At 40.6% G+C, this 16,788-nt stretch overlaps 1 protein-coding gene across 1 annotated transcript in view; it reads left to right on the top strand.

Annotated features, from left to right (window-relative positions):
• FIG4 (FIG4 phosphoinositide 5-phosphatase) overlaps positions 1–16,788 on the top strand; it is a 65,533-nt gene that overhangs the window by 10,364 nt on the left and 38,381 nt on the right. The window contains exons 4-10 of the mRNA XM_035109255.2: positions 114–270; positions 2,191–2,241; positions 4,522–4,670; positions 6,654–6,782; positions 8,193–8,293; positions 9,271–9,433; positions 10,287–10,384. Coding sequence (XP_034965146.1) covers positions 114–270; positions 2,191–2,241; positions 4,522–4,670; positions 6,654–6,782; positions 8,193–8,293; positions 9,271–9,433; positions 10,287–10,384 — 848 coding nt within the window. The remainder of the gene's footprint in view (positions 1–113; positions 271–2,190; positions 2,242–4,521; positions 4,671–6,653; positions 6,783–8,192; positions 8,294–9,270; positions 9,434–10,286; positions 10,385–16,788) is intronic.

Consider the following 16,788-nt stretch of genomic DNA (forward strand, 5'->3'; position numbering starts at 1 on the left):
TGCAGTTTTCTGAGGTGTTAGGAAATTCAACTTGAAATGGCATGTGCTTGATTTTAGCCGTCTAGTACTATATTGAATAAAATGACAGAAGTCATTCTTTCTGTCTTTTACAGGCTTTGTCAGATTTTTAGAAGGATACTACATTGTGCTAATTACAAAGAGAAGAAAGATGGCAGATATTGGAGGACATGCAATATATAAAATAGAAGATACAACTATGATATATATTCCAAATGACTCTGTACGAGTGACTCATCCTGATGAAGCAAGGTATATTATTCTTTTTCTCTTTCAGATAACATAATCATACACAGAAGACAAGGGTTAAGAGCACAGTGATATGCATGTCTACTCATAAGTTGGCATCCATGTGTCTTGGGAAACAATGGAGGAGTGGTTCTTTAGGGGTGAAGTCAATCCTTTGGAGAGTTACAGTGCCTGTAGAGACCAATAGGAGATAAACATGTTTCATAGAATCTGGGGCAGATGAAGGTGGCCAATTGTGCATCATGGTGTTTCCTCCTCTGGTCATTGCTGTGGATACACAATCTAACTGTCTTCAGGCATTGTGGTAATCTTCAAGGGATTCCCACACATTGGAATTGATGTTGCCAGCCTTCAAGTCTTGTTGCAGACATCTTTGTAATGCAGAGTTGGTCTGCCAACAAGCCAGCTGCCTGAAGCCAGCTTCCCGTAGGGCATGTCCTTAGGGATCCTGCCATCTTCCATTCTGTGGATATGAACAAGCCAGTGTGGATGTTGCTGAGAGGAGAGTGCAAACACGTTGGGAATGTAGGCTTGGGAGACTACATCTTTGTTTGAGACTTGTTCCTGCATTGTGATGCCCAAAATCTTCCTGATGCAGCAGATATGGAAGGCGTTGAGGCGCTGCTTCTGGTGGGTGTAAGTTGCCAACATCTCACTACCATAAATCAGCATGCTAACTATGCAATCCTGGTAGACCTTCATCTTGGTATTGGTTGTTAGCATCACATTTTCCTATACCCTTTTGGAGAGGTGAGCCATTGCTGTAGCTGCCTTACCAATACACTTCCCCAGCTCAGCATCAATGGAGATGTTGCTGGTTATGGTGGAGCTCAGGTAGACAAGATCGTCTACCATCTCAAATGTGTGGTCACCAATGCTGATGCATAGCCATGGGTTAATAGCACAGTGGTGTGTGTGTCTATTTAGAAGTAACTCATTGAATTCAGTGGAACTTACCATACTTTTCCATGTATTAGACGAGGTTATTTTTTTATTAAATTATGTTAAAAATTAGGGGTCGTCTTAATACACAGATAGTGCATAGCAGGGTCATGGGATTGGTTGCTGCCACAAACCGGAGATTGCCAGCGGCTATTGGTGACTGTGGCAAGGGCTGGTGTTGATTGTCTGTCGCTGATTGGTGTACGGACGATATATGGCTTTTGCGATGTGTGCAAGCGTCGTCGTAGGTCATGCGGGTGAGCTTAACAACTCTGGGCAATCCTCCCCAAAAAAGCTCAGCAACTAAAAAGTTCAACAACTATGGGCAATCTCCCCCCATTTTCTTAATTTGGAGTCTCCCAAAATAGTGGGTGTCTTATATACGGGCGTGTTATACATGGAAAAATACGGTACTCCAGGTAAGTTTGTGTAGGATTGCTGCCTCATTTCCTTACCTTTCAGAGCACTGGTGGGAAACCTTTGGCCAACACTGTTTTGGCCAAGAGACATCACTTGACATCGTATGAAGTCTAGTATTGTGGCTTGTCTTTATACTGGTGCATTGTCATTAACTAAAGTTTTGGTGCTTCCTTCTCTTTTATGACATTTTTCTAGGGCATGTGCAGCTGTCATATGTTCTCCTGGCATCTTCATTCTTATAGTGAGGATATGGTTTTGAGCTCACAAACCAATTTAAGAAATATTCAAAACATGTTCAGAGCTAATGAGAATGACTGACTGATAGGATGTTTAATTGTTGGTGGAGGGGCTAAAGCAGGCATCCCCAAACTGTGGCCCTCCAGATGTTTTGGCCTACAACTCCCATGATCCCTAGCTAACAGGACCAGTGGTCAGGGATGATGGGAATTGTAGTCCAAAACATCTGGAGGGCCGAAGTTTTGGGATGCCTGGGCTAAAGTATTGGGGCTATAATAAAACAAACCATTGCTTTATGAGAATATTGTCTTACTGTGTCTTTAGATACCTTCGAATATTTCAGAACGTGGACCTGTCTAGTAACTTTTATTTCAGGTATGTTTTTCATTTCAAATGATTATTAGAATGTTGAAATTGGTTCTTAATTATGGAACATCCAAGAATTCCTTCTCCATTATCTCTCTCACAATCCTGCGGAAGGAGAAAGATCTCTGAAGCACTTCCATTTAGAAACACTCACAGGCAACTTCTTATTTGTTAAAACAGAATGTGCTTGTTGCCCACCACTGCCCAGATCCTAGGATCCTTCTGTTTTCATATGTGAAATTGTCTTAGCCATTCTTGCCTCTGGCTCCTTTCCCTGGTTGCCATTAAGTCCCCTTGATCACTTTTTCCAGGAGTTTGACCCCTGCAGTGGTGAAGGTGGAAGTTCCAAGGATCAGCGGGCACAATTGACCACTTATAAACTAATGATGGATGAACCCTTCCATCTCAATTTTTAGAAAGGGCCTCAGCTAAATCAAGTTATTTTTCTCCATGAAATTTGAAAATGACTAGTATTATTTCTGAGCCCATTCTGAAATTTGCACTCCTCTGCATTCCCAACCATTTCATTGAGAGTGTGACAGGAGCTAAGTCTTCCTCCTCCCACACACTAGAGCCCTGCCCCACCATCCCTTTTTCTTATCACAAAATGTACCTGGGTGAGATCTCCACTAGTCACTGCTGCCTAGGATCAGGGGCGGAGGAAGGGGGTGTGGTGGGGGTGGTCCGCCCCAGGTCTCACCACTGAAGGGTGTGATAAAATGCCAGGCAACACTCACCGTGGGGCCTGCAGCACACCTGAGCCACACGTCTCTCCTGGGAGAGACATGGTGGCTTGGGCACGCACAGACTCCAATGTTTCCCAAATGGTCTGCCCATTGCCTCTCCCTCAGCTGTAGGGCGGTCAAATGGGAGGAAGCAGGCAGACTCCGGAAGCCCCATGGAGCGTCCTGTCCCGGCTGGCCCTGACCCCGCAGGTGGCTAGCCCCACCCCTGGGTGCAGGACACACGCGCTGCCCCAGGCACCTGATCGGCTTGCTCTGCCGCTGCACAGAAAAACCAGTATCTTAGGTGCCAAGAACCATGGGGCATATACGGTAATCTCCAGCAATTGTGCTCCAAGTGTCCTGGAATACTACATTTCCTGAGATACCTAGTACCTAGGATGCTTTCATTTCAGTATTTCAGGCACGAGGATGGTGGAGATATTACAAAGAGGCCTCCGAAAAGGCTTAACTGCTTTGGGCAATGGGAAGGAAGAGTGAGGGACTGAGCTCATTATGAACCAAAGTTACAAGTTTTCAGTTTCAGCATTCCACTTAATAACAAAGCTGCAGGATTTTAGTAGTAGTAGTAGTGGTGGTGGTGGTGGTGGTAGTAGTTTTATTTTGTAAATGTCTGCACCCCGGGATTATCATTCTTACCTTGCATACCCAAGTCAGATCTGTTTTAATAAAAGTGTCTACTTTTGGGACTGGTTTGGAAGCTCCATCTTGTGCAAAACGCTGCAACTAGATTGATGGTAGGAACAGGCGACTGCCAGCACATGTCTCTGCTACTTAAAAGCTTGCACTGGCTATTCACGTGTTTATGGGCCAAGTTCAAGGTTCTTGTAGTGTATCAATTTACAAGGCCCTTAATATCTTGAGTCCAGAGTACCTTAAGGACTTCCTGATTCCTTATATCCCTGCCCAGCCACTAAGAACTTGGGTGGGTGTGTGTCTCATTAGTGGTCCCCCATGGCTCAGATGCCCAGCTTATATCCACCAGTAGCTGCACATTTGGTATTGAGGACCCAGATGAGATCAGATAGGTGCCCTCCCTGTTGAACTTCAGTTGCTTGACAAAGACCTTTCCATTTCAGCATGCATTTTAATGAAGTTTATGTTTTTATGATTAATTTTAATAGGTCTTATCCACTGCATGCTATTTTGTAATCTTTATGCACACTGCTCATGTGATAAAGCAGTATATAAATAGCTGAAATATTAAACAAGTAAACGTTTGTATTTTGCCCTGCCTCCAAAGGATCTCTCAAGGTACATAATAAAGTTATTCCCTTTTATAACCACAGCAGCCCTCTTAAGCTCTGATGATGAGGGACTAGACATGGTCACTCAGGTTGTGTCTTGACTGAGAAAGAGCTCAGGTTCTGCCCACTACACCGCACTGACCCTTCTGTACCATATTGGATTAGGCCCACCCAAGGCATATGTAGAAGCCATAACACCTGAAGGTAGCCTGTTTTGTATTTGAGCAACTGTGGACCTGTATCCTGAATTATGTCAGAAGTGCCTCTACCATTGTATTATTTTTTTATCCTGATTTCAGCTACAGCTATGATCTATCCCACTCTCTTCAGTATAACCTTACAGTTCTGAGGATGCCTCTTGACACACTAAAGGCAGAAACAACTCGAACGAGGCAGGAGAGTTTTGATATTTTTGAAGACGAGGGACTTGCAACTCACGGTGGAAGTGGTGAGTGTGACTTAAATAGAAATAAGCCATCAGGCATATATTTGGAATTATTTCAACAGCAGAAACATCTAGCTCTTTGTTATTGATTGTTGTAGTGTTGTAACAGCTCCAAATTAATGAAAGATTACATAAAGGGCCAATTACAGCTAGTGGAGTTGGTTTTTTATGTTTTTGACCAAGACAATGTCTATAAATGATTAATTGTTTATTTTGGTAAGTTAAATTGTAACTCAGGAGAATAATTGGACTTGCTGAATTTTTTTTGACAATTTATTATTCAACTAATTTGAAGGTTTGACAGATACAAATTTATACATAAAGCATTAATCTGTCTTCCGTAGCATTTAAATAGTGTTAATAGCTACTGCTGTTTTGTTCAACAGTGCCAAATACTGATGGGAAAATAGAGTAGTGCTGTTTTATCTTGTTTGAATTATAGTGTTTGGGAGCACTCATGAACTTAAGCCAAAGCCTTTCATATTTTATTGTTTTTGGATCAGCAATGAAAATTTAATTTGTTTGTTAAATTTAAGTTATAGGAAAAGAGAGGGATAAGTTACTGAAGGAAAAAAGTGGAGAATTTGGGTCCTGTTTAGACATTCTTAATTTGTATCTGTGGAGGGGCTGCCTGTACAGGCCTCCACCTGCAACCTTTGCATGTTGAGTGGGACGGGTTAAAGGGGGATTATCAGTGCATATGGCCAAAAATGGTTACAATTCTTCTCTAGGTACCATTTTGCAAAGAGGATTGCAAGCATGTTTGGTCAAATCCGAGTTCAATTTCCCTTCACGTTTCCCGTCAGTATGAGAATGTTGGGGTGGGGGTGGGGGGGTAGCGCCAGCAGGTATTGCCCGACAACCCCTCCACAGTTAAAGTTTGAGAGTGCATGAATAGGGTGTTGGTTTTTTGTCATAGCTCCCATCTCATCGTGAATGGAGTGAGCATGAGAAGCACTCAATGTCGGCTATCCTGGAATCTTAAGAATCATTAATAATAATTAGATGAAGTATCGCTCATGTGGGCAGTTTATAAAACTCCTACCATTCCGGGGTGGGGGGGAGCATATATAACAACTCTCATTCTATAATGTTTGAAGGAAATCTGGATTTCCTGTTTGCCTCTTATTACATCGCCCTGGGATCTTTGGATAAAGTAAGATATATAAATTGAATAAATAATAAAATTAATAATAATTTATTCAATATAAATTGAATAAATAATAAAATTAATAATAGTCCCTTTTATAATGATTTAAGGCAATATCTTATAACCCCATATTTATCTCAGTTTAGTTCCCGACTAAGAGAACGGCAGGCAGCGTATTTGCTAAACAAGCCCACTGGGAAAATATCCTTCTCGGTGGCTAAATTCCTCTTCCTGGTGCTCAAGTGTCGAAAACGTATAATTGAATGCCTTGATGTGGGTTATCTGTAGGAGGTTCAGTAGCGCGGTCATACTTCATTTATGTATCCCTCCAATGCCTTCAGTTTTATATTTTTATATTTGTTTTGAGAAATGTTTTTCTTTCTGACTATCGCTCGAATAAAGTATTTTGATTTGATTTTAATTTGAATAATAGTATTGGGGAACGGAGTTTCCTGAGAGTGGCTTGAGCTCCTGCTCCCGTTTCACCTTTACAAGACATAGACTGTAGTTGTAGTATATGACTAAAGTACAGTAGAGCCCTGCTACACCGGTCCAAAGATTTGTGTAGTCAAGCATCCAGTTTCCAACAATGGTCAGCCAGAGACTATTGGCATTGTTTCTGTTTCCTCCTGTCCGCGATAACAGTGCAGAATCTCAGGGGTGAGAGCATTCAAAATCAGTGATTATGAAAAAGATCTTTGTTCACTGTTTAAGATAGAAAAAGATAGATTATTGCCTAAATACGTATGTAATTGATTTGAGTTGGGAACAATCAGCCTGATTAAAATCCACATTGAGCACACATACTTACTTTTTTGGTTGCAATTATTTTTCAGGTGTTTTTGGAATTTGCAGTGAACCTTATAGGAAATATGTGTGGAATGGTAAACTGCTTGACATAGTCAAAACCACGGTTCATCGAGACTGGTTGTTGTATATTATTCATGGATTTTGTGGCCAGTCAAGTATCCTCCTACTGTTGGTGATTTATGTTTACTACAGTAACAGCAAATTGAAATTATAGAAAGAGAAATGAATTATGGTAACGTACAATATAGTTGTTTTTCAGTGTCTTCGGACATGCTGATTAAACCCATTCACAAATTAATTGCCTAGTTCCTTTTTAAAGGATCTCTCTTGGATCTAATTGCTGTGAAAAGGGGACATGAGTTTTCAGTTTTCATCTGCTGCATAGATAATGAAACACAATGAAGGAAAATTCTTATTCCAAGCATGCATGTTACGAGAAATCGTGCCTGGGCTAGTATTGCCAGTGAAGAAATAAGGGCTTGATAATAGCTTAATTTACCTATCACAGTGACCATGTATTTAACTAGCTCCACTGTGAAGTCAGGTCTCAATAGGATAATTGAACAGACTAATTTAGGGGCAGATAGCTGGAAACACAAAAGAGTAGAATTACTATAAAAAACATTAGTTGAAAACAGCTCCAAAATGTGCAACAGAGGGATCAAATAGAATGTACACTGAAGCAAATGACTCTTTATTTGTTATTTTTGAATTGCAACTATAAATATCCTGTGTAAAATATTATTTCAATTTGTAGTAGCCTTCACTTGTAGCTCCATATGTGTAAGATTGAAAATTGCATATATTTCTAAACATAAATCACATTGCATGTGAGCACAGGGCATGTATCTTCCAAAGCTCCCTCGTACACCCACACGATTATCAAGGATTTTATTTGTAGTTCTGAAGCTTGATGCTCAACGTTATATCACAAATGGAATTTTTGCATAACTATATGTTTAGTATTTGGTTCTTAGATTCTTTTTTAGTTCAATATATATAAAACATTCTGGAAATAATATGTTTTCATTCAGCATTGGTTTTAGAAGGTCATCTAGCCTTAGCATAAATAGTCTTTCTGAAGTAGCCACGGCTACCGTGTACGTTCATTAAGGACATTTATGAAAGAGCATTGAAAGGGGATTTGCTTTTTTATCTTTCAATTTTATTGCAAAAACCCTCATTTCTTGTTTGAGAAGATGCATGGGACTACAAGTCTGTGGCAAAAGTGGTAAGCTGATATTCTAGTACCACAGTCAGGGCTGCTTAATGTTTGAGAGTTCTCATATCTGCTTGAAATAACTCTTTGTCCAAATAAAGTAATCCAAAATAGTTAATATCCATTTCTTTTGCTTTTGTTTTCAATATTGTTGTTCAAAATGGAAGCCCTGCTGATGACGATATATTAAAATAATAGAAGGTACTCTTCATCTGCTTCAAAACAAGTTACAAAAAGGCACTGAGAGTAGGTGTATTTATGTATATGCCAGGACTAAGGGAAAATTCAAGAGAAATAAGCTAAATAAATAATATAAACATCTGTAATCCTTAACCTGGCTTCCAAGAGCTGCTCATTTATGGTCGTCCAGTGTACGTCACCCTGATAGCTAGAAGATCAAGTAAATTTGCTGGGACACGGTTTCTAAAGAGAGGAGCAAACTGTGAGGTAAAAAAGATCATTATCTGTTTTTTTTCACTGTGTGGGTTTCATGAAGACATGTTATTGCTATATAGAGAATAAGATTTAAATCCTTTGGCTTTGTAGCATGTGTATTTTGCCTCATTTGGGCAATGATCCAAGCAAATCTAAAACTTGTAAATCTTGGTATTTTTGAGGATGACATTTATAGTTAAAAATTCATGTGGTGTATTTAATGTGCTTAATTTTTTTTAATGTAAAATACTGGAAACCCTTGGGCATTAGTGAGTGTCCTTGAATTCAGTGGTCTAATTTACCATATATATTTTCTAGACTTTGTTGTGCAATTACAGGCATGCTACAATTTTCTAATCACATTGTGCATGTTCGCATAGGAACATGCCTACTTTTGCCTATCGGTGCAACTGCCATTGGCAAGTAGCCCTAAGGGAACATGACCCTCAGATGAAAATTGTTTCCCATTCCTGAAATAGACTTACAAGCCAGTGTATACCCAGGATCCTTATTCTCAAGTGGACGTTTCAGATGATGATTGGATTCCATGTGAACATCAAGGTCTAGGGGATTATTCAGAATTGTCTGACCTTAGTTCTTTTTGTTGCCTAGAGACACTGCTTACCTATATATAGGTAAGGGAACAAAACATCTGGGACAAGATTAAGCATATTTCAGTAATTAAATTCCTTAGGCTTACACCAGGCAGCCTCCTAGTACACTCATGGGTCTCTGGTTTGACGCAGCTATGGATTTAGGCTGTTCAACCTGAAAATGTTTTTGTAGAAGAAAGCAATACTAAAATTAATAGGGCATTCTTCCAAACAAATTTGTTTAGGTCTGGAGTTAAAAACCTTAAAGTTGGATTAAGAACAAGTGCATTTGTTCAGCACTCCTTTAACTAAAATAAGTCTGATGAATGGGTGGTATAAATGTGACTTATGAGGATGCAGCTGAAAATGTGATGTCATGGCTTTTTTTTGGTACAGGGAGATGTAGCTAATGAAGTAGAAACTGAACAAATACTCTATGATGCTTCAGTGATGTCATTTTCTGCTGGAAGCTATTCATCTTATGTCCAAGTGCGGGGTTCTGTCCCTCTCTATTGGTCTCAGGACATTTCAACAATGATGCCTAAGCCACCAATCACATGTGTGTATACAATATGTTATCTTAGAACTTGTACAGATGCCTACTGTCAAATCACTAGCTCTCATTAATCTGTTCCATTGGACGCAGGGAATGTAAATGTTGTCCTTCCAAGTCACAGACAAGAGAAGGGTTTTTTTTTTTTTTTGGTGCACATGCATAGAAATTGTAGGTGAAAAGCAAGTAACAGGGCATAGCAGGGTGTCAACTAGGTATCTCTTTTAATGTCTAGCTTGATCAGACATCTATTCCAAGGTCTATTCCTTGGACCTGTTTGGGCTCCACTATTCAGTCCCTAAACTAGGTCTGATTTTTCAACTTAAGGCGGTTTTGCATAGGGTTTTCTCCTGTTCCCCCTACACACACCTGCCCCCAGTTTGCAGCCTGGCAATAAAATTACAAGGATTGTAGAATCACAATTGTCCCCTACCTTTGGAATTATTTGCCCAACATTTCCTTACCTTGTGCTTCCATAAGTCTTGCTAGTTTTCATTTTCATTTTATCATTTTAAATGGGAGTTCCATTTTCTTTTTTTCTTTTTCTTTTTTTACTGTCCCTTAACAGTCACAGGTCAGGAATGAATATATATTTAGCAAAAGGCTAGCAGGCAAAGAATTTCATCAGTCTGAAATCAATCAAAATGTCTTTCTCCCTACGTTGTAATTTATTTACAAGTTTATTAAGCTTGCTAAAACTTCATAATGTGTGCTTGACACAGTAGTCAAATGCTCCCTCTCCTATGCCAGCCTGAATATTTTTGGAGACTGCTAAAACTTGGCACGTTTAGTGGTGCAATTCCTAATAACAAACTACTTTATTCACAATCCACCTAATAATAGTAGTTCCTTTTTCTAGTGGATCAGGCTGACCCCTATGCACGTGCAGCTGCTCTTCATTTTGATCAGATGCTCCAGAGGTTTGGCTCCCCTATCATAATTTTGAATCTTGTAAAGGTAAGGCATGGTTTTATCTTCATTTATTTGCGACATTCATTAAGCTAATGAACTTTTCATATATTCATTTCCTTGTGTTCATTTCTCAGAGAGAGACTATTGAAATCAAGATGTTGCCTCTTAGAAGAGCAGTGTTTAACACTTAAGACGCAAAGTAGGTTTAGTGATAAGTTAGTGCATACATTGATACACAAGCTTTTGAAGTTAACAGGCTTCATGAAAAATATATCTGGGAACGCAGCTTCCACCTTCGATTTTAATTTGCAGATAATTATATCTTACTGCTTTTATTATTATACTGTGAAGAATATTGCTTTATGTATTCTAATTGCTTGAACATTCTCGAGGAAAGGCATTTGGATCCAAGCTACATTCACTGAAGATTCCACTGCCTTCTGTTGGTTTAGAAAGAATGCTGATTCTCTCCCTATTCCTTCTTCTAGTCCCCATGAAGCCCATTTATAGGGGGCGAGTAGGCTTTAGACCACTTTTGAGGTGTCAGTAAGTTCCTTTTCCTTATAACTTATCAGTGAGCCAGTTCTTCCCACTGAAGTGCTTAAAATGCAGTGGGATAAGCTGTTGAACTGTCACATGAAATAAAGACTTTTGTGCCCTTTGTAGGTTTCAGCTATGCCCTTAGGTATGAAAAGTGCTTGGAGCAGCGGGTAATTCTCCTTTTACTGCTTCTTCTTTACATCAGCGGGGGAAGATCGGCTTCCGTTTTTAAGTCTCACCCCCGTTCCAAATTAAAAGTCAATTAAAAAATTTTTAGGTCCTTTTACTCACAGTTCCCAATCTTTTCAGTCCTTCTTTAAAAAGTATCCAGCGCTCTCCACCTCCGGTTCGGAGCTTCTCTCCGCGAGGGCAACGATCATGCTCAAGATGGCCCCCACGACTACAACCTTTCCTGCAGCGGCGCTCTTATTAGGGCATACCGGCGAGCTAGGGAGTCGGAATTGGGGCTCCGCTGAGCATTTGCCCCAGTGACGCTCGACACTGGGTTCTATGGGGTGCAGCGTCGCTCCCGCTGCTTCCCCCCCCCTCGCAAAGACGGGCTGCCTCGGAGCTCGAAGCAAACCCCACCGGACGGCGCTGGCGCTAGACCGGAAGCAGGGAAAGGAAGCTTGCTGCCTAAGCAATTCCAAGGATTAAAAAAAAAAAATTCTCCCCCAGAGGCAGGGCAAAGGGGGAGAACTGTATTAAGGCTGGAAAACCCCTGCAAACAGTGGAATCTAAAGAGACAAGCCCCTCCCCCTCCATTCCGAAAGCGGCAACCCGGACATAACAGCAAGCGGACGGGGAGGACATAAAAGAAATAGTGGAATGGACTTTTAGAGGAATGGACTTAATGCATCCAGTTGGCAGAAATCGGTACAGTCACAATTGGTGACCACTTCCTGTTATTCAAGTTCTGCTCTGTCCTTGAAGAGTTGGTGAAAATGTCAACAATGGACTATGCACCTGGTTTCCAGAGAAAAGTCATGAGACTCTTGTGGGAAATAAAAATCAGCATGGATAAGACTCAACAGCAAATGGAAATAATAAATCAGGATGTACAGAAACAGGATATAAGTGAATCAACAGTAAAAGAGGAGGATAGGACACATGAATCGAACCATAATTCAATCAAAGAAGACGAGGATGGTGCAGATATGCAAGAGGAGAAAGATCAAATTGGGATTTGGAATACCCCCCCCTTTTGAAGGGGTGGAACAAGAGCTGTTTGAGGAGAAGAAAACGCACAAGGAAAACAATGTGCAAACAAGATGGGAACATTGGGGGGAGGCCAGAGACATTTGGGTTGTAAAATATGTTAAGAAAGGGGAGGGATGAAGGAGGATGGAATATATATTATTTACTAGGATGGATAAAAAGGGATTGAAAACTGGATTGCTGACTTTGGAACTTGTTGGAATGGAAGGGAATAGCCGTGATCGGGGGAGGAGGAGGGAAAATTGAGAATAATCGATAAATTAAAGATTGGGAAGGTAAAAAGGATTTAAAATATAAGGATGCCCTTGGAAGAAAATTGTGGCAAGGGAGGGAACAAAATTGTATGTTTGTTAGAATTAGGATGTAATAGTAATTGGTAGCATCAGAAAGATGGTTTAGGCAAGATGATTTGTAACGGTTGGGTGCTTTCCCCCACTTGTCGGTCGTCCCCGGGCTGGGGGCTCCTGGTGGCAGAGGGGGCTTCTGGGGTGGGGGGGACGGGGAGGGGGGAGGGATCCAATTGGAAAAAGAATCACTTCCTTGCCTCTTTCCGTCCTCTGGGACTCTTCGTGGCAGGAGGGGTTCTGGGGGACGGGAGAGGGAGGAGGTGAGAATTGGGAATAAAAGAGAAATTATTAAAGAATATGGATAGTATAGTAATATAAGATTGGAAAGATTAAAAATAGAATGAGGACTATGATAAGAAAACTGTAAAATATGATTCAAAAATGAAAATCAGATAGAGGGGAGATCGGGGAAGCCCACATAAAAACAATGTTTATGGAAAAATGATTAGTTAATAATATTTTTCTTTTATCTTTTTCTTTTTCTTATTTTTTCTTCTTCTTTTTTTTCTTTCTTTTTTCTTTTGGTTTTTTTTTTTTTTGAGTGTGTATTAAGATTGAATAGATGGTTGGATGGATACCCACTTGCGTCCCTCCTGCAAACCTGGAGCCTCTTTGTGGCAGGGGGGGGTTTCCTGGGGTGGGAGGGAGGAGTGGGGAGAAATCCAATCATAAAATGAACCACTGCGAATGCCCGTTTTCCAGGGGATCCTCTTGTGGGAGGAGAGGGCTCTTGGAGGGTGGACAGAAGTAGGTGGAAAATATGTTATGTTTGTTTCTGTATTTTGAGTGTGTGTGTGTGTTTTACTATGCAAAAATCAATAAAATATCATTTAAAAAAAAAAAAGAAAAGTGCTTGGAGCATTTATGAAAGGTAAAAAAGTAAAGGACCCCTGGACGGTTAAGTCCAGTCAAAGGCGACTATGGAGTGCAACACTCTTCTCGCTTCAGGCCAAGAGAGCTGGCGTTTGTCCACAGACAGCTTTCTGGGTCATGTGGCCAGCATGACTAAACCGCTAATGGCGCACAGAGGACCGTGACGAGTGCTAGAGTGCACGGAAACACCATTTACTTTCCCACTGCAGTGGTACCTATTTATTTACTTGCATTGGTATGCTTTCAAACTGCTAGGTTGGCAGAAGCTGGGACAGAGCAATGGGAGCTCACCCCGTCGTGCGGATTCGAACCACCGACCTTCTGATTGGCAAGCCCAAGAGGCTCCGTGGTTTAGACCACTGTGCCACCTGTGTCCTAGCATTTATGTAGCACAGTTCTTGGATATCTTTATCCTGTTTGCAAACAGATGGTACAAATCCCCCATCCTTGTGAAACCAGCCTCCTCTCCTCTTCCAAAACTCTAAATGTCTGCAAGTGCCACATGTACACTATCTACAGACCATCTGCAGTGTTTGACAGCCTTCAACAAATGATGCATAGACATAACTCAGTGAGTGCTGATGTGAGGGAGAATTGTGCTCTGAGGAAGCTTGCATGGTTCACTGCACTCTTCCCTTGAAGACCAATCCAACTTTCAATCCAAGTCTTAAAAGTAAAATTGGAGTCCTAATCCACCCCCATTCATGATGTGTGTAGTATTTTTAGGCATTGTGTGGCAGTGTTTTATATTTGTAGTTGTAAGCACTTCTGCTAGAACTCAGTGGCTAGCATAATTGTGGTATCCAAATAAAGACAGTAAAAATAATGCAAAAGTCATATTGGAAAGTGAGGGCTCATTCTCAAACCAGCACAACTCTGACAGCTCTTTTAGGCAAAATCTGTCTAAAACTACTTCATTAGAGAGTACAGTAGAAATATTCTCTTTTTTTGCTCTTCCCAACAGTAAGGTAAAGGTAAAGGGGCCCCTGACCATCAGGTCCAGTCGTGTCCGACTCTGGGGTTGCGGCGCTCATCTCGCTCTATAGGCCGAGGGAGCCGGCGTTTGTCCGCAGACAGCTTCCGGGTCATGTGGCCAGCATGACAAAGCTGCTTCTGGCGAACCAGAGCAGCACAGGGAAACGCCGTTTACCTTCCCGCCGGAGCGGTCCCTATTTATCTACTTGCACTTTGATGTGCTTTTGAACTGCTAGGTGGGCAGGAGCTGGGACCGAGCAACGGGAGCTCACCCCGTTGCAGGGGTTCGAACCGCCGACCTTCTGATCAGCAAGCCCTAGACTCTGTGGATTAACCCACAGCGCCACCTAAAGCATATAATACATTTTGCATTTTCTTTCCCACCTTAATAATAATAACAATAAGAATTTATTTATTTATTTATTTATTATTTATATCCCGCTCATCTGACTGGGTTTCCCCAGCCACTCTGGGGGGCTCCCAACAGAATACTAAAAACATGATGAAACATCAAACATTAAAAACTTCCCTAAACAGGACTGCTTTCAGATGTCTTAATTTACAAAATATCCTTTTGATCTGTGTAGAGCATAAATTGGACTGAAGGAGCTGTGTCTTGGGAATAAAATAAACCAGGCTACCAAAATAGCTAATTTGTTTTCACTTGCATTGTTCCAGGGCTCTTTCAGAACAGCTGTCAACAGCCAATTCAACACTCCAAAATGCATTTGCCTAACAGAATATGCAAGTCCCATAAGAGTCTTTCAACATCCCTCTTTCTCCATCTCTGTCAGCTTCTATTAGTAGATTCTCCTGGGAGAAAAATAATATTAGTACCATTATTTCAATATATTGTAAAGCTAAGTTAAACAGATATATGTGAGGCTCTACATGAGGCTCCTAAACACAACAGGGCATAGCCAAAGGGAAATTTAATGTGTATAGAGGTGAGCAATTTTTAACAACCAAGTTTTTAGTGCTTGAGTTCAAACATAGTTGTAAAAGACTGATGTAGGAAAAAGGGCAACTAGTAAAATGTTTCTCTAGTTGCCAAGACTGTGTTGCTCTAGAAGGAGCTAAATCTTAGGAACGTCTGTGTATCTGAAGAAGTGTGCATGCATGCACACGTAAGCTCATACCAATGACAAACTTAGTTGGCTTCTAAGGTGCTACTGGAAGGAATTTTTTTATTTTGTTTCAACTACGTCAGACCAACACGGCTACCTACTTGTAACTTAGGAACTTCTGTAACATTCTAGGTAAAAATATTTCAGGATACCTTTACAGAAGTTTGAAACTCTATAGCATTTCAAGAAGAAGTTGAAAAAATCCAAACCAGAGTTGTGCTAGCTTTCCTTCCCTGCATCTGAAGGAGGAGGGGTGCCATAAAGAATGACTAAGCTGGTTATCGGCAGGAACTTTTCATCTTGAGAGGATAAAACTGGAAAAGATGTAAGGCGACTCTCTGATCAGTGTCAGCCACTGGCAGCAATGTTTCTACCACACTCCAAAATCCCTCATGGGATGGTCAATAGAATCACTGAGTGCATAGCATCTGTGCATCGTTACTTAGCGTATCGTTGATTGGCTGCCTAGATAGACACATTTTCTAGGCAGTGCAGTCACGGGCAGATTACACGCACATAGCATGCTCAGAGCATTAGGGTGGAAGCAATAGACAGTAGGGACAAGAGTTGATGATTCATATGTGATTCTTTAAATTGCTGTGCCCAGCTTGTAGAGGAGAACGTGGACCCAAGCCAGGTGCTTCTTGTCATAGCTCTTTAGAAACTGGAAGAGATGGGGGAAAGTGGCAGATGAGACCAAAAGATACATTATAATGATGAAAACAGCTGGAAAATAGGAAAGCAACAGATGGAAGAAGTTTTCAAGCTTTCATCAAAATATTAATACAAATTCTCTTTATAAGACTAGGTGCTTGCATGTGGGTATGCTAACTCAGCATTATAAAATAGATCTTAAGTCTTTTGGAAAGCAGATACTTTATTTAGTACTTGATATTCTTGAAAGCAAATGACACCTAAGGAATAAAAATCCACTTTTCTGTTTAGACAATTCCCTTGTCTCATTTATACTTTCCTTCTGGTGCTGGTCATTCAGCCTTAGTATGTTAAATATGTCAAGCATTTGCTGTATTTTAAGAAAAGCTATCCAGACATCCAGCCCTACCTAGTACATCCTGAATTGTGGCAAATCTTTATGTCTGTTGTATACAAAGAACAAGAGCAGTAAACTTTTCTATATTTCAAGTCTATCCTTGGAAAAGGGTAACTTGACTCATATTTTGTTATGCATATTTTAAATTGCACATCATTTAAATTATTATAATTATTCCAGTACCTGAACTTTCATATATTAGTTTTTGCCTCTGCAGTTCTTGTATTATGACCTACTAGTCATAGAAAAGATGTGATAAATAGTGTGTGCTATTTATAATGGACTGATTGGTGCAGCCCTATTAAAAAGCTTTGAGCG

The sequence above is a fragment of the Zootoca vivipara genome, chromosome 3 (assembly GCF_963506605.1).
Source record: "Zootoca vivipara chromosome 3, rZooViv1.1, whole genome shotgun sequence".
NCBI classification, from domain to species: Eukaryota; Metazoa; Chordata; class Lepidosauria; order Squamata; family Lacertidae; genus Zootoca; species Zootoca vivipara.